Raw genomic sequence first — 22,163 nt, 5'->3', positions numbered from 1 at the left:
AATGAATTAATGGCATTTGCAGTGACCTGAGTGAGATTGGAGACTGTACCTCGGTTTCCTCACCTGTAGAATGGATCTTTATAGGATCAAAGCAAGGATCAAATAAGTTGAATCATGTAAAGTGCTTAGAACATTGCCTGGTACATAGGAAGCTCTGAAAAAGGCTTAGCTGGTGTAATAACCAGAGAATCTATTTTAGAAATACTTTCCCTTAAACCATATTTTATAATAGCAAAGTGTTGAAAACCTTCCTGCCTGCCTTTGTTCCCTCCCTTCCTTCCTTCTTTTCCTTTCCTCATTCCTCCCTTTCTTCTCTCCTTTCCTCCTTCCTTCTCTCCTTCCCTTCTTTCCTTACCTCCTTTCCTTCCCTCCTTCCCGTCCCTCCTCCTTTCCTTCTCTCCCTGCTGTCCCACCTTTCCTTCCCTCCCTCCCATCCCTCCTTCCCATCCCTCCTTCTTTCCATCCCTCCCCTCCCTCCTCCTTTCCCTCCCTCCCTTCTTCCTTCCTTCCTTTCTGTCTCTTTCCCCAGCACATGAGAACTAACCATCATGGCCCAAGGATTTTTTCAGGAAAACATGGAAAGACCCTGGCCGATCACCCAACTCGATTCTTAGGGTTGAACTAAGTCACTGAAGCCTCGAAATCAGTGTTTTCTACAGGATTTAAGGGTGAAAGTGGTTTCTCAGTAGTCCTTACTGTTAGCAAAAGACAGTGTTCTCTGCGTCGTGGGGCCTCTCTGCAAGTAGAACTGCCTGCGTCCAGAGACGCGCACATGCGCAGATGGTGCAGGGCTCCTCACAATGCGCTGCAGATTTTCATTTCCTCTTTCAAAAAGCAAATATGGGAACAATATTACTTTTCGGGGCCATGTATATGAGAACTCATAATTCTCGAGTTTTAAATGGAGAAAGGCTGCATGGAAGCCTCACGTGTTGCTGTAAAGCGTCCCCCTGGGTCCCCTGGGAGAACATCACAACCCAGCTAGTGAAGTCACAGTTGTACCTCCCCACCTCACTCCTTCTTTGCAGACATCTGTTCAATAAAAGCAGCCACAGGTCTTCAGGACTATGCACAGCACATGTTAACGCTGTGTTTTGGTTGTTTTTGTAACAGAGTTGCTGGCTGTCATCTGCCATGAGCTGTGAGAGCGACCCAGTCTCAGGCAGACGGGAACCTCTGACGCTGGTCTTTCCTGGGAAGGGCCTGGGAGCATGGGCTGTTGGCTGGCCAGCTCCTGTCACAGCCTCTCACCCACAAGCCCATAGCATGCGTGGAGAGCAGCATTGCAGGTGCACTGGGAAGGGCCTTGCCTCCCACAGCAAAGCAGAGCAAAGTGCTTGCTTTCTCTCTGGTCCTGCACGGTGGAGAGAAGGAAGGAATGTGCATGCCTGGAGCATCCCCTGTGCAGGCACCTCCTGGATGCCCCATGCCCAATATATTTACTTATCATTCAGTCCTCACACACACGCCCAATGCTCTTGCCCCTGATTTACAAATGAGGAGCCCTATATTAGTCTGTTCTCATGCTGCTAATAAAGACATACCAGAGACTGGGTAATTTATAAAGGAAAGAGGTTTAATGGACTCACAGTTGCACATGGCTGGGGAGGCCTCACAATTATGGCAGAAGCCAAAAGAAAACAAAAGCACATCTTATGTAGTGGCAGGCAACAAGGCATGTGCAGAGGAACTGTCCTTTATAAAACCATCACATCTCAAGACTTATTCGCTATCATGAGAGCGGCATGGGAAAAACCCACCCCCATGATTCAATGACCTCCCACCAGGTCCCTCCTATGACACATGGGAATTATGGGAGCTACAATTCACGATGAGATTTGGGTGGGGACACAGCCAAACCATATCAGACCCCAAGCTCACAGGAGGTAAATCCAAAATAAGATTCAGTACTCAGAGGCCTTCACCTGTGAGGGTCCTGTCCCTCCTATCTGAATCATGCAAATCTATTGAAAGTTAGGAAAAAAATTCAGATGAATGTGACCATCTCTGTTTTGGTTTGGACTGTCCACATAGACTGCCCATTCCAGAGGGCTTTGGGGGAACAGCAACTCCTCTTAACAAGACCGACGCTTGGATGGAGAATAACGGTCACAGCAGTCGTAATAGCTGGGGTTTATCAGGGCTGTGGAGTGTCAGGCCTGGGCTGAGTGCTCGGTAGAGGTCACCTCAGCCGTGCCTCCAACAAGCCTGTGACGTGAGAGCAACATCTTACAAAGAAGGAAACTGAGGCTTGAGCACAGACTCCCCCAAGGTTACACAGCTGGGGAGTCAGTGGAGTGAGGACTTGAGTCTGGGTCTGTCTAACTCCAGGGTCCTTCTGAGAATTTGAGAATGTCTGATTTTAGTATGTGGGCACCTTGAACTTTCAGGGTGTCATGATGAGGCTGGTCAGGTGCACCCGTGCTGGAAGTAGGATTATATGAATAAAAAAGCTCCTCAATTGAGGCACAGGGGACCCACCTACATAGGAATGGGGGGACCGAGGCCAGTCTTGCTGTCTCTCCAGGTTGGTTTCTCCCTCTGTAAAGGGAAACCAGCAGGTCTCATGCCTCTTCATCTGGGAGTTACAGTGGGCATGAGAATGAGACAGCGGGTAGAGAAGGACAGGGCACGCCAGGCGCAGTGGCTCACATCTCTAATGTGAGCACTTTGGGAGGCCGAGAAGGGAGGATTGCTTGATCCCAGGAGTTCAAGACCAGGCTAGGCAATATAGTGAGACCTTGTCTCTACAGAAAATCAAAAACTTAGCTGTGCATGGTGGTGCACGCCTGTAGTCCCAGCTACATGGGAGGCTGATGTAGAAGGATCACTTGAGACCCAAGAGGTTGAGGCTGCAGTGAGCCAAGATTGCACCACTGCACTCTAGCCTGAGTGACAGAGTGAGACCCAGTTTCAAAAACAAACAAAGAAAAAAGGGCACAAACTGGAGGGGTGACCACATGTATGTTAGAGTCACAGGGCTGACCCACCAGGGGTAGGTGCGAGCCTGTTTTTTCAGGCTAGCTCAGGGCAGAGAATAAATGAGAAGTGAGAGCTCTGATCCATCTTGCTTTCCAGATCAGACTGCCCAAGTCTCCCTGGGACAGGAAGGGACTAGATCACTCTTCAGGCTGGGCTCTTTTTCAGGATGCTGTAATCCACCAGCCCAGGCCCGTCACCAAACCCCAAGGGGAGACGGCAGTCCAGCTCTGGCCAAGGCCAAGCCCTTCCCTCAGGTGTCCTCCTGGGCCCTGGGCTCTGGCCTCCTCCTCCTTAGCTGCCCACAACTTGGATATTGCCTCTGATGGGTCATGGGCTCTGTTGTTTGGCCCACGATGACTTACGTGAGGCACCGCCTGTGGGCAGGGTCCCATCCCCATGTGTCTGCAGGAGGAAACTCCCAGTCTGTTCACAGTGGCTTCTTCTGCCTCTTGCTCACTCTTGGTGCTTCCCTAGCCACAGAAATCCCCTTGTCCTCTCCTTTTCCTCACACAGTACCCTAGGCCGGAGGCTCACAGGCCCCCACACACCCCCTCCGACTCCCAGGCACCTCTGGGCAGGCCGGTTTCCAAAGTTCACTTCCTCTCTGAGAGGGAGGGTCTGCAGAGCCCACTTTGCAGACATCAGACCACATTTCTTAAGAGGCATTGAGACCACCCTCTCCTTCATCCATCCATCCCTGCTTCCCCCTGAGGCCTCTTCTGGGCCAACAGCCTCTCTCTGCTGCCAAATCCAAAGACACCTTTCAGTCCCCAGCACTACAGGTGCAGTCCCTTCCCGGCATCCCTGGCCTGGTGGTGGTCACCCCCTCTGCATCCCTTTTGGAGGCTTTCATTCCCCCAGGTGCTTGCATTCCCCAAGCCCCTGCCCTCCAGCCTGTCTTCTCTGTGTCTGTGCTCTCTGGATGAGTCCTTCTTACCTTTGGTTTCCCCCATGACCTTCCTGCTAATGACTCCAGCCCTATGTCTCCAACCCGACCACACCCCGAGCTGCAGACTGCATCTGCTGAACTGCCTGACACTGCGCCCAGTGGTCCCTCAACCCAGCCTCTAAAGCAGCGCCACCCTTCCACCCCAGGCCAGCTCCTCTCCTGGGTGCTCTCTCTCAGTGGAGGCACCACCAACATTCTTGGGCTCAGAGTCCTGAGCCTGACATTTGTTGCCTTCTTTTTCTCTTTGACCCCACATACCAAAGGCCCTGTCATCTCCACCCTGTAAGAGTCTTTCAACTAGGGAGGCTGAGGCAGAAGAATCAGTTGAACCCAAGAGGCAAAGGTTGCAATGAGTCAAGATTGTGCCATTGCACTCCAGCATGGGTGACAACAGCAAAACTCCATCTCTGTCTCAAAAAAAAAAAAAAAAAAAGGGCTTCCACCAAGGCCTGTTGTCCCCTTGCTACCACTGCCTTGGGGAAAGCCATCATCTTGCCCTATGGCACATGATTCCTGGGTGCACCAAAGGCCACCTGTCTCCCACCCCAGCCTTAAGGTGTGGACCAGACATCCCAGACTTGTCAATTGCACCACAGCCCTTCTGCCTCCTGGACTCCGTCGAAATGCTGAGCCCTGCTTATTAGGTTGACCAGCTCCACTTTGACCTTCAGGACCCAACCCAAGCTCCAGTTCCTTCCCAGCACTTGTGAGATGGTAAAGAAATTGTCTGTTTTTATGTTTTCCCCTCCTGCTGAGGACCACACACTTGCCTGAGCTTCGTGAAGGCAGGGAAACTGAGTCAAGTGTCCTAGCCCTTGGTTCAGGACTCAACATGAGGTTGACACTCACGTGTCTGGGAGCAAACAAGCTGAGGCTGAGCAAGTTGACCTTGCCAGTGGCTGCTGTCTTTGGCCTGGCCTGCATTTTCTGGAGCTTGGGGACTCTTTCCCACCCTTCTTTTTATGCGGTGATGTTGTATGTGTGACTTGCTTGATGCCCCACCTGAAATTGGCCTTTCTCTAACAGATGCTCAGAGAATCACACACAGGCACCTGTTTCCTTACTTTGATTGAGTGAATGTGGGGAACGTTCCTAGCACAGAGATTGGCACAGATTAGACACTCAGTCGACACCAGAGCCTCCTTTTTCACACATTCTGGGGAGGCACGAAGTTGACACTGGACCCCTGAACAAACCACTTGTTAGCCCCGATTGTGTCGTAATACAACATCTCATGCTGTTTTTTGAGGATTTAAAGTTGTTGAAAATAACCACCTACCAGGGTCTTCTTTTCAGCTACCTGCATTTGAGATTTACTCTATATTCAACATAAAATAACTGTGTCAGAAAAGTGTGACCCTGATGATGCCATTGTTTCTTTCCAACAACTGTCACATCTCAGCAGACCTCACAAGGCCCTTACCTATTTTAAATCTCAGCCAAATCAAGACGTAAATATAAATTGAATTTTAAATAGGAGCGAGTTTTTTCAGAATTGTGAATGCAGTGAGTGTGTGGTTGGCAGAATAACGGCCCCCACAGGTGTCCACATTCTAATCGTAGAACCTGGGAATATGTGACCCTGTGTGGCCAAGAGGAGTTAAGGTTGCAGATGGTCTTAAGGTTGTGGTATGGATTGAATTGCATCCTCTTGAAAATTCTTTTATTGAAGTCCTAACCCCCAGTATCTCAAAATGTGATCTTATTTGGAAATAGGGTCGTGGCAGATGTAATTAGGTAAAATGATATCATACTGAAGTAGGTTGGGGCCTTGATCCAATATGGCAGGTGTCCTTATAAGAAGAGGGTCATGTGAGGACACAGACACACAGAGGACACTGTGGGAAGATGCAGGCTGGGGCTGGGGCTGGAGTGATGCTTCTGCATGCCAGGGAACACCAAGGCTTCCCAGCCGCCACCAGAACCTAGGAGAGAGACACAGAACACATTCTCCATCAGGGCCCTCAGGGAGGACCAGCCGTGCTGACACCATGGTTTTGGACTTCTGGCCTCCAAAACTGTGAGGGAATAGATTCCTGTTGTTTTAAGTCGCCCAGTTCATGATACTTTTAACGACAATTCTAGCAAACTAATACAGGTTGGTAGTCAGTTGTGATGCTTTTATTGGCAGTCCTTTTATTGGCAAATTTTAAGGCCAACGGATTATCGGGTTGGTAATGAGCTGGTCTTAAAGTAGATTATTCTGGATTATCTGGGTGAGTCTGGGGTCATCACAAGGGTCCTTCCAAGTAGGAGATGAGTCAGAAGAGAAGGTCGGAGTGACACAGTGTGAGAAACACTCCCCCGCCACTCCTGGCCTTGAGGATGGAGGAAGAGGCCCCAAGCCTAGGAATGGGGCAGCGCAGAGCCGAAAAAGGCAGGAGATGGATTCTTCCCTGTAGTCTCCAGGAGGAACCAGCCCTCTCAGCACCCTGGTTCTAGATTTGAGAGACTCATGCCAGACTTCTGATCTCCAGAACTGCAAGATAATAAATCTCTGTTATTTTGAGCCATGAAGTTGGGGGTAATTTGTTACAGTAGCAATAAGAATACAGGCAGGGTCTCATGTGGTCACTGAGCTGCCTGAAGCATCTCATTAGGATACTTTAACTTGAAGCATATGCGGAGGAACTGAGTCGCTGCTAGGCAGGAAAGGAAGCAGAGTCCGTTCTGACTCCTGCAGAGGAACGGGAGAAGGGGTGCCCTGAATTAGAGAAGTGTTAACTGTGGCTTCCTAAAGAATTACAGTTTCAGCCAGGCGTGGTGGCTCATGCCTGTACTCCCAGCACTTTGGGAGGCTGAGGCAGGCTGATCACTTTATGCCAGGAGTTCAAGACCCACCTGGCAGACGTGCCAAAACTCCATCTCTACTAAAACTGCAAAAATGAGCCGAGCGTGATTGCTTATGTCCGTAATCCCAGCACTTTGGGAGGCCACGGCAGGCAGATCACTTGAGGTCAGGACTTAAAGACTAGCCTGGCCAACATGGTGAAACCCAGAATCTACCAAAAATACAAAAATTAGCCAGGCATGGTGGAGCACACCTGTAATCCCAGCTACTCGGGAGGCTGAGGCACCAGAATCCCTTGAACTCAGGAGGTGGAGGCTGCAGTAAGCTGAGATTGCGCTATTGCACTCCATTCTGGGTGACAGAGTGAGACTCCACTCAAAAAAAAAAAAAAGAATTACAGTATCATGCTTTTAAGAAGAGCAGCTAACTCAAACTCAGCTAATAAATGTTGCTGTTAACGTTTTTTAGGGCTTACTAGTGGAAAAAAATAGGGCCTACAATGTAATTGGAATATAAATTCTTTTACAGAACTATATAATTTCTTTCCCAAATTACTGGATTTGGAGTCAGTGTGATTTTACTGTGGTGTTTAGTTGCACAGTGGTGTTCAAGTATCGTAGGTGGGCTCCTGTAGGTGGTTTGGGTGAAGTGATTTCTTTATGCCACCAAAAAAAAAAAAAAAAAAAAAACTTTTAAGAAAGTCATTTTCTGCCCATATCTCATTGAGATTTGTCAAGATCAGAAGCAAGAAGTCTAGCTGAAAAACAGCTAAAATACGCTGTGGAGTGCTTGTGCATGAAGACCACACAGCAACCCCTGTAGACGGCTCCTCCTGCACTGCAGGCGTGAACGTGTGCACCCCGGGGCACAGCCCTCTGCTCTCCCCTTCAGCTGCCTGGGGCTTAAGAAACACTGCTTCTGTGACTTTTCTTCACTGATTTACAACTTGCTTCTAACCACCCACTGATACCATCTTTTTAAATTGTGGTAAAATACACATAAAATTTACCATCTTGACCTTTTGTAATTGTACAGTTCAGTGGCAGTAAGTACCTTCACCTAATGCAGCCATCACCACCATCCAACCACAGCACTTTCCTGCCCCCACTGAACACGAACTCCCTATTCCCCCTTCCCCTCAGCCCCTGGCAACCATCATTCTACTTTGTCTCTATAAATCTGACTGCTCCAGGGATCTCACATAAGTGGAATTGCACAGGATTTGTCCTTTGGTTATTGCCTTCTTTCTCTTGGCATAAAGCTCATCCATGTCATAGCCTGCATCAGAATCGCCTTTTTGATAACCAAGTAATGTTCTCTTGTATGCATAAACTACACTTTATCTATTCATCCTTTGGTGGACACTTGGGTCACCTCCACCTTTTGGCTATTGTGAATAATGCTGCTGTGAACACAGGGGTGCAAATATTTTTTTTTTATTATTATTATACTCTAAGTTCTAGGGTACATGTGCACAACGTGCAGGTTTGTTACATATGTGTACATGTGCCATGTTGGTGTGCTGCACCCATTAACTCGTCATTTACATTAGGTATATCTCCTAATGCTATCCCTCCCCCCTCCACCCTCCCCACAATAGGCCCCGGTGTGTGATGTTCCGCTTCCAGAGTCCAAGTGATCTCATTGTTCAATTCCCTATAAGTGAGAACGTGCGGTGTTTGGTTTTCTGTTCTTGCGATAGTTTGCTGAGAATGATGGTTTCCAGCTGCATCCATGTCCCTACAAAGGACACGAACTCATGCTTTTTTATGGCTGCATAGTATTCCATGGTGTATATGTGCCACATTTTCTTTTTCTTCTTCTTCTTCTTCTTCTTATTTTTTGAGTTAGTTTTTTTAAAATTATTATTATACTTTAAGTTCTAGGGTACATGTGCACAATGTGCAGGTTTGTTACATAGGTATACATGTGCCATGTTGGTGTGCTGCACCCATTAACTCGTCATTTACATTAGGTATATCTCCTAATGCTATCCTTCCCCCCTCCCCACAATAGGTCCCAGTGTGTGATATTCCCCTTCCTGTGTCCAATGAAAGTGATCTCATTGTTCATTTTCCACCTATGAGTGAGAACATGTGGTGTTTGGTTTTCTGTCCTTGTGATAGTTTGCTGAGAATGATGGTTTCCAGCTGCATCCATGTCCCTACAAAGGACACAAACTCATCCTTTTTTATGGCTGCATAGTATTCCATGGTGTATATGTGCCACATTTTCTTAATCTAGTCTGTCACTGATGGACATTTGGGTTGATTCCAAGTCTTTGCTATTGTGAATAGTGCCGCAATAAACATACGTGTGCATGTGTCTTTATAGCAGCATGATTTATAATCCTTTGGGTATATACCCAGTAATGGGATGGCTGGGTTAAATGGTATTTCTAGTTCTAGATCCTTGAGGAATCGCCACACTGTTTCCCACAATGGTTGAACTAGTTTACAGTCCCACCAACAGTGTAAAAGTGTTCCTATTTCTCCACATCCTCTCCAGCACCTGTTGTTTCGTGACTTTTTAATGATTGCCATTCTAATTGGTGTGAGATGGTATCTCATTGTGGTTTTGATTTGCATTTCTCTGATGGTGAGTGATGATGAGCATTTTTTCATGTGTCTGTTGGCTGTATGAATGTCTTCTTTTGAAAAGTATCTGTTCATATCCTTTGCCCACTTTTTGATGGGGTTGTTTTTTTCTTGTAAATTTCATTGAGTTCTTTATAGGTTCTGGATATTAGCCCTTTGTCAGATGAGTAGATTGCAAAAATTTTCTCCCATTCTGTAGGTTGCCTGTTCACTCTGATGGTAGTTTTTTTTTGTTTTTTGTTTTTGTTTTTTTTTTGTTTTTTGTGGGTTTTTTTTGCTGTGCAGAAGCTCCTTAGTTTAATTAGATCCCATTTGTCAGTTTTGGCTTTTGTTGCCGTTGCTTTTGGTGTTTTAGACATGAAGTCCTTGCCCATGCCTATGTCCTGAATGGTATTACCTAGGTTTTCTTCTAGGGTTTTTATGGTTTTAGGTCTAACATTTAAGTCTCTAATCCATCTTGAATTAATTTTCATATAAGGAGTAAGGAAAGGATCCAGTTTCAGTTTTCTACTTATGGCTAGCCAATTTTCCCAGTACCATTTATTAAATAGGGAATCCTTTCCCCATTTCTTGTTTTTGTCAGGTTTGTCAGAGATCAGATGGCTGTAGATGTGTGGTATTATTTCTGAGGACTCTGTTCTGTTCCATTGGTCTATATCTCTGTTTTGGTACCAGTACCATGCTGTTTTGGTCACTGTAGCCTTGTAGTATAGTTTGAAGTCAGGTAGCGTGATGCCTCCAGCTTTGTTCTTTTGACTTAGGATTGTCTTGGCAATTTGGGGTCTTTTTTGGTACCATATGAACTTTAAAGCAGTTTTTTCCGATTCTGTGAAGAAAGTCATTGGTAGCTTAATGGGGATGGCATTGAATCTATAAATTACCTTGGGCAGTATGGCCATTTTCACAATATTAATTCTTCCTATCCAAGAGCATGTTGTGTTCTTCCATTTGTTTGTGTCCTCTTTTATTTCACTGAGCAGTGGTTTATAGTTCTCCTTGAAGAGGTCCTTTACATCTCTTGTAAGTTGGATTCCTAGATGTTTTATTCTCTTTGAAGCTGCAAATATCTTACCATATTGTTTTTTAATCTGTCATCCACATAGCCATTCAGTGGCTATGTACCATTCTAACACTGGATAATAGAGTTTAAAACTGAGTAAACCAGGATACAGTGGCCTAGCTTATTCACGGCTAACCCTGCTGACTGAGACTCAGCTCAGACATCACTTCCCCAACCCTGAGGCAGAGCAAGGTGCCTCCCTGGGCCCCCATGGCCCCATGTTCACCTCCTCTACAGGAGTGAGCCTCGTATACTGCTGATCCAGCTGGTTATGTGGCTCCTTAGGGCTGAGCCATATTTCTGACTGTACATCTAGAACCCCAGGCAGAGCTGGGAAGTAGGAGCGGGAGAGGAAGGAAGGGCGTGGAGCAAGGGCTGTGCCCTGAGCTGCCCGGTGTGGGACCCGCAGTCATGAGTGCATTTGTGCTCCTCTGTCATGGGGAGACTCGAGCTCCCCCATGGTGGGGTCAGGAGGCTGCACTGTCGGCAGGTGGAGCTTGTTTTTTAATTCCAGCTGGCCCCAGGACACGAGAGTTTATCAGTCCCTCTGGCAATGCCCATTGCACCATAGGAGGGAGGCAGGGGCAGCCCCAGAGGAGGGATGAATGGCAGAGAATCCCTGGCTCAGAAGCAGGGTGGCACCCGTGTGCTGCACTTACACCCCAGGTGCTGGGGGCTATGTCACCCTCCCACTGTGAGGCTCTGGGCCGCGACGAGGAGGGAGATTGTAAGAACTCCACTGGAAAGGGCTGGACAGCAGGAAGGAGGGATGCCTGAGGTATGTTCCATTCTGGCACCAGAGGCAAAGGAGAGAAGAGGCTGGACAGCTAGCCACCCCTCGCCACTCTGCGGGAATCTCCCGTGTGAAAACAGTGCCCCTGCCAGGGCCATTTCTCCAAATTGCTCAAATCAAGAAATCACTTTTGTGGGAAGCCTCTTAAATATACAAAACTTTTTGAATGAAATTTTTGCTTTTTCCACGTTCCTCTTGACTCTGTTTCCCCGCAGATCTGGCTTTTTAAGTCAGCAAGGGGACAGGGGATGTAGAGACATCCGGGGCAGGACTACTGATCCTTGCCCAACTCATCCCCTGTCCCTTCCGTGTGTCTTGGATGTGACCTGTGTGTTGGCCAGAATCACCGCCCACGTCCACTAGAGCACCTGCCGTGGTCACGTGCTGGCAATGGCAATGCATCCTGTGGCCTACGGCATGCCAAGTGGCATCCCCATGAGCAAGACATAGGGGCCCCACTTCTCAGGCTTGACCCTGGAAGCACAGCAGATACAAAGGCGGGAGCAGACTCAAAGCTGTTTTCACAGTTGGATTCAGCACAATAGCGCCAAACAGGTCTCACCCTAAAGCCTGACGTCTTTATTCACAAAGTCAACTGCAAAAGGGCAAGACAAAGGAGATCCAGTGGGAGTCAGTTCATGAGAGACAAAAAGAAGCCCAGGATGGGGAGATTAATATGTTTTAATCTGGCTGCTTAAAATACAGAAATAGTATCAAGTTGGGTAACATTGATGAAGTCAGAGTCCCTATTTTAAAAAAGAAAATCACATTCAAATTTCTTTCTTTTTTTTTTTGGTTTTAGCTTTTTTTTTTTTAATCTTAATAGACTTGATTCTTTTTTTTTTTTTTGGTGGAGGCGGGGGCCGGGGGTACTGAGTCTCACTCTGTTCCTCAGGCTGGCAGGCTGGAGTGCAGTGGTACAATCTCAGCTCATTGCAACCTCTGCCTCCCCAGTTCAAACAGTTCTCTCGCCTCAGCCTCCCAAGTATCTGGGACCACAGGTGCACACCACCACGCTGGGCTACTTTTGTATTTTAGTAGAGATGGGGTTTTACCATACTGGCCAGGCTGATCTTGAACTCCTGACCTCAGGTGATCCACCCACCTTGGCCTCCCAAAGTGCTGGGATTACAGGTGTGAGTCACTGCGCCCGGCCTAGACTTGATTCTATAGAGTACTTTTAGGTTCACATCAAAATTGAGAGGAAGGTACAGACAGATTTCTCATATACTGCCTGCTACAGGCACGCATGGTCTGCCCCACCAGATGCTACATTTGTTACAGCTGATGGACCTACCCTGACACATCACTACATCATTATCACCCACGTCTATGGTTCATCTTTTTTTTTTTTTTTTTTCTTTTTTTTTTTTGAGACGGAGTCTCGCTCTGTCGCCCAGGCTGGAGTGCACTGGCCGGATCTCAGCTCACTGCAAGCTCCGCCTCCCGGGTTTACGCCATTCTCCTGCCTCAGCCTCTCGAGTAGCTGGGACTACAGGCGCCCGCCACCTCGCCCGGCTAAGTTTTTGTATTTTTTTTAGTAGAGACGGGGTTTCACCGTGTCAGCCAGGATGGTCTCGATCTCCTGACCTCGTGATCCGCCCGTCTCGGCCTCCCAAAGTGCTGGGATTACAGGCTTGAGCCACCGCGCCCGGCCTATGGTTCATCGTAGGCTTCATTCTCAGTGTTGCATATTTTGTGGGTTTGGACAAATTTATGACATGTTTCCACCATTATAGCATCATACAAAGCAGTTTTGCTACCGTCAAAATTCTCTGTGCTACAACCAGTTTCCTTTTTTAAAACAAAAAGGAAAGGGACCAGTTTATTTTGTGATTGTAAGCAAAGAATCACAGCTACCAATCTCCTATTCTGTGCCTCTTCTTCCCAGGTACAGACATTTTTTTTCCTTTGGGAGAGATGTGGCTTATTCTAGGTTCAAGGATAATGGTCATGCCTGGGTCATGGCCATCGTCATTCTCATCTTGGGGAGAGTGTTGGGTCCTATGAAGGCCCAGAAGTCTAGTGAACCTGGTTGACGCTCAGTAAATGTCTGCCCCACTGAATATTTTCCGTATCTCCTTCCAAGAGCACCTTCTAGTGTTCTTCTGTTTTCTTGACCATAGCCCCCAGCAGGCATAAGATCTGTGTCCTGGGGTCAATATTTCTACAGTGATGACTCTAGAAACCAGTCTGTTCTGAAAGCTTTCACCATTTCTCAGGAGTAATGAGAGAAATAAACATAGGTTTTTATTCATTTTAAAGATGTCTCCTTTATTTGAGACTATGTCTCTTCTATATTTTTAGTGTTAAGATATATTCTGGGGGAGCTGTATGGTTGGGGCCGGGCACAGTGGCTCATGCCTGTAATCCCAGCACTTTGGGAGGCCAAGGCTGGTGGATCATCTGAGGTCAGGAGTTTGAGACCAGCCTGACCAACATGGTGAAACCCGTCTCTACTAAAAATACAAAAATTAGCCGGGCGTGGTGGCGCATGCCTGTAAGCCCGACTACTCGGGAGGCTGAGGCAGGCGAATCGCTTGAACCTGGGAGGTGGAGGTTGCAGTGAGCCGAGATCGTGCCATTGTGCTCCAGCCTGGGTGCTGGGTGACAAGAGCAAAACTCCACCTCAAAAAAAAAAAGGAGATAGTGACTAGTTTTTTAGTTTGTGTGTGCTTATTGTCCCTATTCATCACGTTCATTCTTGCTGCTTCCAGGCCACATCTGGGCCGTGTTGTCCACTGTAAGAAAAGTAGTGACTGAGTAGAAAATGAATGGGAGGGATTGAACATCTGCCACACAAACTCTTTTGGCCAAAAGAAGAGAAAACTTAAAGGGGAACAAAAGAGCTGTCTTCACATATTTAAGAAGGTCTCTGGGTTACTCCAAAGACCAGAAACTAGGAGAAATGAACTAGGAGAAATGTGTAGAATTTAGCTCAGTTCTCTTCGTGTTGAGTAGTGGCTGGGTGCTGAGATGAGACTCATGGCCACCCTGCAGGAGTTCTCCATCTCTTACCGAGGAGACAGTGACAGCAATGATAGCTAAGAGTTACATTTACATGGGTGTCCGTGTGCCAGACACTGTTGTAAGCAGTTTATGGACAATGTGCCACTTGTCCTCACAACTGCACCCCGAGGGAGTCACTGTGGCTCCCATCCCTGCCATGTGAGCCAGGGATCCAAGAAAGGCTTCACTGGAGTTAGGCCCCGGAAGCCTGAGGACAGAGTCATGAGTCTGCCAAGGGGATTAGGACTTAGCTTCAGAAGAGGTGCCCTGGAACAAGGAGGGACAGTTTGGGATGGAGGGGAGGAGCCCAGGTAGCTCTGTCTTCTCAGCACCAGAGATGCCAGCGCCACCCCAGTTGGTTCAAACCAGCCCCATCCTCACCGGGATTGCTGCAGGAGCCTCCTCTGGTCGCCTTGCCATTCTTCTGCCCACTATAAACTGGCATCCATACCGAGCCGGTGGCCCTCTCAGAGCCAAAAGGAACATGTCACTCCTCTCTCAAAACCCTGCAGGACTCCATCTTATTTGAACAACAGCCATCTGGGCCAGCCAGGCCCTGGGAATCTCACCCTTCTGCCTCCCAAATCCCATCCTTTCCCCTCACTCTCACTCTCCCCTCCCTCACTCCGCCTCCACCCCACCAGCGTGCCCCTCCACCACGGCCTTTGCACCCCTGTGACCTCTGCCTTGGAAGCCTTTACCCGTGTAGCCACAGGGCTCACTTCCTCCCAGGCTCTGCTCAGATGTCCTCTTCCCAGTGAGGCCTTCCCTGCATCCTGCTGTAAGATAGCAGTCACCCCCACCTACTCCCTGTTCTGCTCACACTGCTTGACTTGTCTCTAAAGCACTTGTGACTGTGTGTTACAGTCTCTAATCTCATCTAGTACATTTGTTATATATGCTATGGTGATATATATGGTTCACTGGGCATATATGGTCTGCCCCCCTGAGAATGTAAGCTTCAGAGGGCAGGGACTTTGTTTCACTCACTGCCTACTCATCAGAACCTAGAAGGTGCCTGGCACGTGGGAGGCCCTCAGTAAATCTGCAGCGCCTGGATGGTCAAATGAGCCATTCAGCTGGGACTGGAAAGTGAGAGACAGTTGGCACCATCCAGTACCCATTCAAAGGATCCTCCCAGTGGGCAAAAGCTGTAGACATTGCTCAACAGTGGGATGGCCTAGCACGGCATGATCAGACTTGGTTTGGGGCGGGATTCAGGACTGTTTTTGACTAATGAGGAGGAACTGAGTGGCCGTGAGACCTGGCGGTGCGCAGGTCAAGCTGCTTTGTCAGGTGGTGAACTCTTGGGAGCAAGGAGTTTATGAGGCAGGACAAGAAAGGGCAAAGCCAGTTGGCTCATCCAGAAACCAAGCAGTCGAGATCCCTCAGTGTTCCCCAGAGGGCACTGGAAAGCCTATGTGTGTCCTGAGGAAGCATGATTCCCAAGCTGCTCAGCTGCTGTCCAGTGACCTGAGGCCAACAGACGCCTGCTGCATCGGATCATCAGGCTGTCGCGCAGGGAGCTGAAGTTTCATGTTTTATTTTTTGTTTTTATTTTTGGGGGGGACAGAGTCTTGCTCTGTCACCCAGGCTGGAGTGCAGTGGTGCGATCTCAGCTCACTGCAGCCTCCACCCGCTGGGTTCAAGCGATTCTCCGGCCTCAGCCTCCTGAGTAGCTGGGATTACAGGCATGTGACACCACACCTGGATAATTTTTTGTATTTTTAGTAGAGATGGGGTTTCACCATGTTGGCCAGGCTGGTCTCGAACTCCTGACCTTAAGTGATCCACCTGCCTCAACCTCCCAAAATGTTTGGATTACAGGCGTGAGCTACTGCCCGGCCTGAGTTGAAGTTTTAGAAGAACACTTTCAGATGCCAAACTCAACAGCCTCTGTCTTCCCACAGCCCACAACTTGCCACTCTCAAGTATCACAGCCATCCCTGGAGGCTCTGGAAAGCAGGGAGGGCCTAGTTCTGGTTAATCAAGCTGGGACTGGTGTGGGGTGGGGGGTTCTTTGTCAATGGCTGTATCAATCCCCTATTGCCACAGTGACAAACAACTCCAACATCTTGGTCACTGACAGAAGTGCAGGTGGTAGTGGTGCAGGCTGTCTGTAGGGGCATTCCCTGTACTGGGACTGTTCTCCCTGCAGAGGGTAAGAAGCAAAGAGAATCAGAGCCAAACCGCATAACCACGTTCAGAGCTTCTGCCGGGACGTGGCCAGCATCCTGTTCACTCACACCCTGTCAAAAGAAGCAGGTCCTGTGACAACAGGCAGATATGTAATTCCCTAGATGGAGGCCATGACCAGATAATTCCGTCTGCCGTAGGGGTGTTGATTGCAGAAAGATGTCTGTGCTGAGGAGACCATCCAACCAGAGGACCACTCAAGTCATTCCTTCTGTGCCGATACTCTGAATTATGTCCAAGGTTGACTGAAAAGCTTCCCGAGTCTGCCTCCCTCTCTCCCACCACAGGGCAGCAATTCCAGGATCCGGCTGGAAGGCCTTCCGGAGAGGCTGGCCTCTCACCCGAGTCATTCTCTCTCTCTTTCCTCCTGTCTGGCAGGTGGGTAGCAGGTCCGTGGAGCCCCTGCTCGGCGACCTGTGAGAAAGGCTTCCAGCACCGGGAGGTGACCTGCGTGTACCAGCTGCAGAACGGCACACACATCGCTACGCGGCCCCTCTACTGCCCGGGTCCCCGGCCGGCGGCAGTGCAGAGCTGTGAAGGCCAGGACTGCCTGTCCATCTGGGAGGCATCTGAGTGGTCACAGGTGGGTGCCTGGGCTTGCCGCCAGGACTCAGCCACAGGGACTCCAACACGGTGCCACGGTATTGGTGACATTCTGGTGCCTCCCAGCCCTCGCTCGCCCCCAGGTCAGCTCGAAGTTGTGTTATAGCTCATGTGTTCTTAATTTCCATCTCAGATAACAGCGTGGCTACAAAAACACAGATACCATGTCTCTCATGATGTACATGTTGACACCACAGTGAAGGACAATTTGATCCCATTTCCTATGAAAATTCCCACATCAAGATAGGACAGACAGATACTGACCGACTTTTTAATTCTCCTTTGAGTGTATTTAACTGTGGTGTGCTCAGGCTGGGAAGGTGGTTTCAAAGGTTTTCCTTTAATCCCCCAGCAGTCTTTGTAGAATACAAGAGTCAGATGCCAGGAGGGACAGCTTTTAGTGTGCAAGTTGGAGTTACAAATGTCATGCCATAAAATGTTTTGGAAAGAAGTGGATTAAGCCTTAAGTCTTAACTTTGAAGGTTGGTCCTGGGAGTACGATTTTATCTTTGGTGATGTCATCCTTCAGGGCTTTGCATTGACTTTGCATTAATGATTTTGACTGTTTGGCTATAAAACTCAAAAAAAAAAAAAAAAAGCTGAATAAAGGGCAGGCTTCCCTCAGGTCTTCCACCAGAGTAGTCTAGGAAACTCAGAGAGGCTCATCCAAGACACTCTTTAGTGTGGAAAATATTTTTAAAGTTCCCTCTATTGCCAAACAGTTGGAATTATTTTGAATAACAAAGTATTCAGCCCATTTTTAATGAAGGAAAACTCTGCCATTGGCTGCTCTAAAACAAAGGTTAATTTTCAAATAGATTGTGGCATGTATTTGTTTATAGATCTGAATCTTTATCCTACATTTTATGATATTTTAGGAAAGGAAGAGAGTTTGAGATTTTGTTGTTTGATTGTTTTTTTTTTTTCTTTATATATGCTGACATTTGTCAGTTTAACATTAGAGGGATTTTTTTCGGCCGCTTGCTGGCAGAGTTGAGGCAGGTATTCAGCCCCCTCCCCTTTCCAGTACCCTAGGTGAGCCTTTGGGTTTTAATTGCCTAGCTCTCGATCCAAGTAAGATTTGTGCTTTGATCAGATCAAAACTATAAATTTTCTACTCAGTGGTGAAACCCTGTCTCTACTAAATACAAAAAAGTAGCCAAGCATGGTGGTGCACTCCTGTAATCCCACCTACTTGGGAGGTTGAGGCAGGAGAATCACTTGAACCCGGGAGGCAGAGGTTGCAGTGAGCCAAGATTGCTCCATTGCACTCCAGCCTGGGCAACAAGAATGAAACTCTGTCTCAAAAAAAAAAAAAAAAAAAAAAAAATCCACTCAGACTCTTTTTATGGAGGAAAAAAATGCCTCCCCAACAAGCCTGACATCATCAATTATCATTACAGCACTGAAGATCTCTGCATTTGGAAAATGTGAGACAGTGGGAGCAAGATTTAAATAAATTTCTCTGTGCCTGTATCTATGTGCACACCTAATCCTAATCCCAAACGAGCACCACACCAGTCAGCCTAACTCTGGTTTAGCCCAGGCTTGAACAAAACGCTTTCTTCTGAACATTTAACTTGGAATCAAATCATTCCCCACGGGAAGCTCGCGAAGCTAGTACTTCTGCCGCTTCCCAAGTACTGAAGTCCCAGAGTGAGTCTGTCTTCCGCTGGAAGCAAATGGGTTTCAGTTCCTTGAGGGAGAGTTTTTGTCGACGTGCTCACTTTTATCCAACCAGCTCTGTTGATTGCTCTCACTACCTACCCCCAGCTTCTTCCCGACTTTATTAGAAGAAGGATCAAATATCCAGAGGGAAGGAAAAGGTAGTGAGTTTCTCCTGTCCTCAGCTTGCAGACCCCGCCCGTGATGGAAAGCAGAGAGACTGAAGGGCACCCTCCTAGGCCCCTTTGGAGTCTAAGCTGGCACAGCTTAGACAAAGGCTTCAGAAAGAATAGGTTGCTGGTCAGAGTTTGGTTAAGGGTCAGGGTTTGATTAAGAAATAGGCTGGATGTTCAGAGCTTGAAATTCAAGGGGAAGAGGCGAGGAATGCAAAGTAAAGACCAGGCAACAGTGAACTTAGGCAGAAATGGTGCATGGGCTCCTGGTTGCAGAGGAGCAAGTTGTGTGGGTGCTGGTGCCAGGGGTAGCCCACAAGTCAGACAGTGAGGACAGAGTTGCTGAAATGGTCAGGAAACCTTGCCACACAGAGAAGCAAGGGGTAGCCCTCCAGTGCAGTGCCCCGGGGCTCCTGCATGCAAAGCCCACCGTGGACTGACCCCTGGCATCTGAGGACCCTTTAAACCAGCTCCACACTCCACACACAGCAACTCTCTCCACTCCCTGAAGGGGACATTGCAGCCAGTTCTGAAGCATGTGTGTTTCAAACCAGCCTAAATTAGCCTTGAAAGAAAACCTCATAGGATCTTTAGACAAAGAGCTTAATTGAATTCATAAGAAAGAGAGGCTGGGCGTGGTGGCTCACACCTGTAATCCCAGCACTTTGGGAGGCCAAGGCGGGTGGATCATGAGGTCAGGAGATCGAGAGCATCCTGGCCAACATGGTGAAATCCCATCTCTACTAAAAATACAAAAATCAGCCAGGCGTGGTGGCATGTGCCTGTAGTCCCAGCTACTCAGGAGGCTGAGGCAGGAGAATTGCTTGAACCCAGGAGCTTGCAGTGAGCCAAGATTGCACCACTGCACTCCAGCCTGAGTGACAGAGTGAGACTATCTCAAAAAAAAAAAAAAAGAGAGAAAGCTAGATCATATTTTTGGATAAATGTTAATAACAAATATCAGGATTAACATTTGTCCTTTATGTACCTTTTTTCCAGTGGACACAGTGGGATTTTTTTTTTTTCTTTAGAGATGGGGGTCTCTATGTTGCCCAGGCTGGTCTTGAACTCCTGGCCTCAAGTGAGCCTCCCACTTCAGCCTCCCAAAGTGCTGGAATTATGAGTGTGAACTACTGAATTTGGCCTAGAACTTTTTAAAGTTGAGTTTGTTATAACTCAAGAAAGTCACTGCTGTAGCCTGCCATATTTTTGGTAAAGTGAGCAAGTATGAAACCGCCTTAGCAGAATCCAGCCTTCTGCACACCATCTTTCCAAGTTATGTGTTTACGCCTGTGTCAGGGACAGGGCTCCCAGGGCCAAGTTGTTTGTGAGTTTTGTCCTCCTGAGGCTATGGGTCAGCTCTGCCTGGGCTTCCTTCTGCTTTGCTTTTGGAGATGGTAAGTGCTCTTGCCAGCCCAGGCACCGTCCCTCCCCAAGATCTGTGGTGGGCATGTCAGGAACAGGCTCCAGATGCACCCCAGAGCACCCATCTGCTGTGCTGACACCCTGTCACGCCCTCTGTCTCTTCACACCTTCTTGCTGCTGGGAATCCTGAACTCTGGAGGGCGTGCACATCATTCATCACCCACAGGCCCTGCCCAGGTCCCCTCCCCACTGCCCCTTGCCAGGTCTCCCGAAAGTAAGTAAACTACCACAGGGGACATGCCTCTGTCACCATTCTTGGTGTCTGCGTTAAAACATTCACTGGAGCTCTCTGCGAAGGCTTTCCACCTGCCTCACGAGAAAGTCACCTGCGGTTTTTCCTTCCTTCTGCCTCCTCCTTGTCCTGGCTGGATCGAGGTCTTTGTCCCAGGCTGGCCCAAGCAAAGCACGTGCACCTGGAGGCCATCTGGGAAGATCTGGGGCCTGGGACTCAGCTTCAGGGCCTCACCTTGCTCCAGCTGGGCCCTGTTCCCTGCAGCACTCATGGCTCCATCACACCCCTGCCCTTTGAGCTCATGTATTGCCTTAAGCTTTTGGACCTGACAAGTGGCCGCTGAATTCCACTCCCCTCATGTGACCTCACGAGTACCCCAGGTTCTTCCCACTCCTGATTCCTGGGTCCCTTCCCCAACACTGGCCACTTGGCTGGTGCCCCAGCTGGGACCATGTGCATAAGACCCTGTAGACCATGAGCTTTTTGAGGACAGAAGTGTGGGTTTTCGTCTTTGCATCATCCCACACCTGGCACCTCGGAGGGAGTTAATAGCTGCTGATGGACTTGAATCAAATTGAAACTGGATTAAATATTCGAATGGTGTCTTGCAGTGTTCTGCCAACTGTGGAAAAGGGGTGCGGAAACGGACTGTGGCGTGCACCAACTCACAAGGGAAATGCGATGCCTCCACCAGGCCGAGAGCCGAGGAGGCCTGCGAGGACTACTCAGGCTGCTATGAGTGGAAAACCGGGGACTGGTCTACGGTGAGAGCAGCCTGCTGGCATTTCTCTCTGTGCCGCAGTGCAGGGGGCTTGAGGGTCGGGAGCTCAGCTCTTGTGATGGTTCCAATTCCACACGGCAGTCCCAGCGTAACTAGGCACATTCACTTTCCTTCCACCCGCTGCCACTACCCAAGACCCCACGTGCTTCCTCCCCTGCTTTTCCCACAGGCCGCACCAGCACTGCCCCTTCTGGCTCACTGGGAGAACCCCACTGCTTCACATGCATGCAGAAGGAACCCAAACGCAGCCCAAGGCAGGACGCCCGTGCCCTGGATGCCAGGCTTGCCATGCTGTGCAGTGGGCCGGCAGGCCCCAGCCTCCTGCCATGGGGACACTTGGGGCAAACATCACTTCCATTCACTCCCAGGACCCCTGGGCAAGGGCCTGGAGATGCAGGGACAGACAGGGCAGGGGGCCTTGAGGTGGGAGCAGGGAGGGGTATCACAGAGCTGCGGGGTCAGCACTCTGAAGACCAAGGGTGAATAAAGGGCCATTGAAGGTTTCTCCAAGTAAAAAAATGATTTGTTGTTTAACCCCTCTTTTTTCATTCATCTGATACATTTGAATGATTCCTGTTTTCTGGGGACCAAGGTGAGCACCACTGCCACCTGTAAGAACCTTCTAGTGGGTTTTCTTGAGAGTCTTTTCACAAAATCTGTACCACGCCTCCTGTAAGCATAGACCGTGTTTGTCTTTCTGTATGGTCTTAGCAACTGGAAAACTCCTGCTTGCTTCTCCTGATATCTCTTCACTCAAAGATTGCAAACTGCTGACCTAGAGCCATTGGTTTTTGCTCAGCCTACACAGTATCTTAAACATGTTGGAATTAGTGGCTAGCATTTTTTCCCAACATTTTAATGCATATTCTAATCACATGATTGACTGCCAATATGTTCCGTGTGTGAA

General features: G+C 48.5%; 1 protein-coding gene across 4 annotated transcripts in view; it reads left to right on the top strand.

Annotated features, from left to right (window-relative positions):
- The window catches only part of ADAMTS17 (ADAM metallopeptidase with thrombospondin type 1 motif 17), a 363,322-nt gene that overhangs the window by 318,822 nt on the left and 22,337 nt on the right, over window positions 1-22,163 (top strand). For all 4 annotated transcript variants that reach the window (XR_012415486.1, XM_015453452.4, XM_015453451.4 and 1 more), the window contains 2 exons: window positions 16,756-16,960; window positions 21,087-21,239. Coding sequence is in view for 3 of the 4 variants with exons in the window: in XM_015453452.4 (XP_015308938.1) it covers window positions 16,756-16,960; window positions 21,087-21,239 (358 nt within the window). In the remaining variant the exon portion in view is untranslated. The remainder of the gene's footprint in view (window positions 1-16,755; window positions 16,961-21,086; window positions 21,240-22,163) is intronic.

This window comes from Macaca fascicularis, chromosome 7, assembly GCF_037993035.2.
Source record: "Macaca fascicularis isolate 582-1 chromosome 7, T2T-MFA8v1.1".
Lineage (NCBI taxonomy): Eukaryota > Metazoa > Chordata > Mammalia > Primates > Cercopithecidae > Macaca > Macaca fascicularis.
This window is presented reverse-complemented; position numbering and strand designations above follow the sequence as displayed.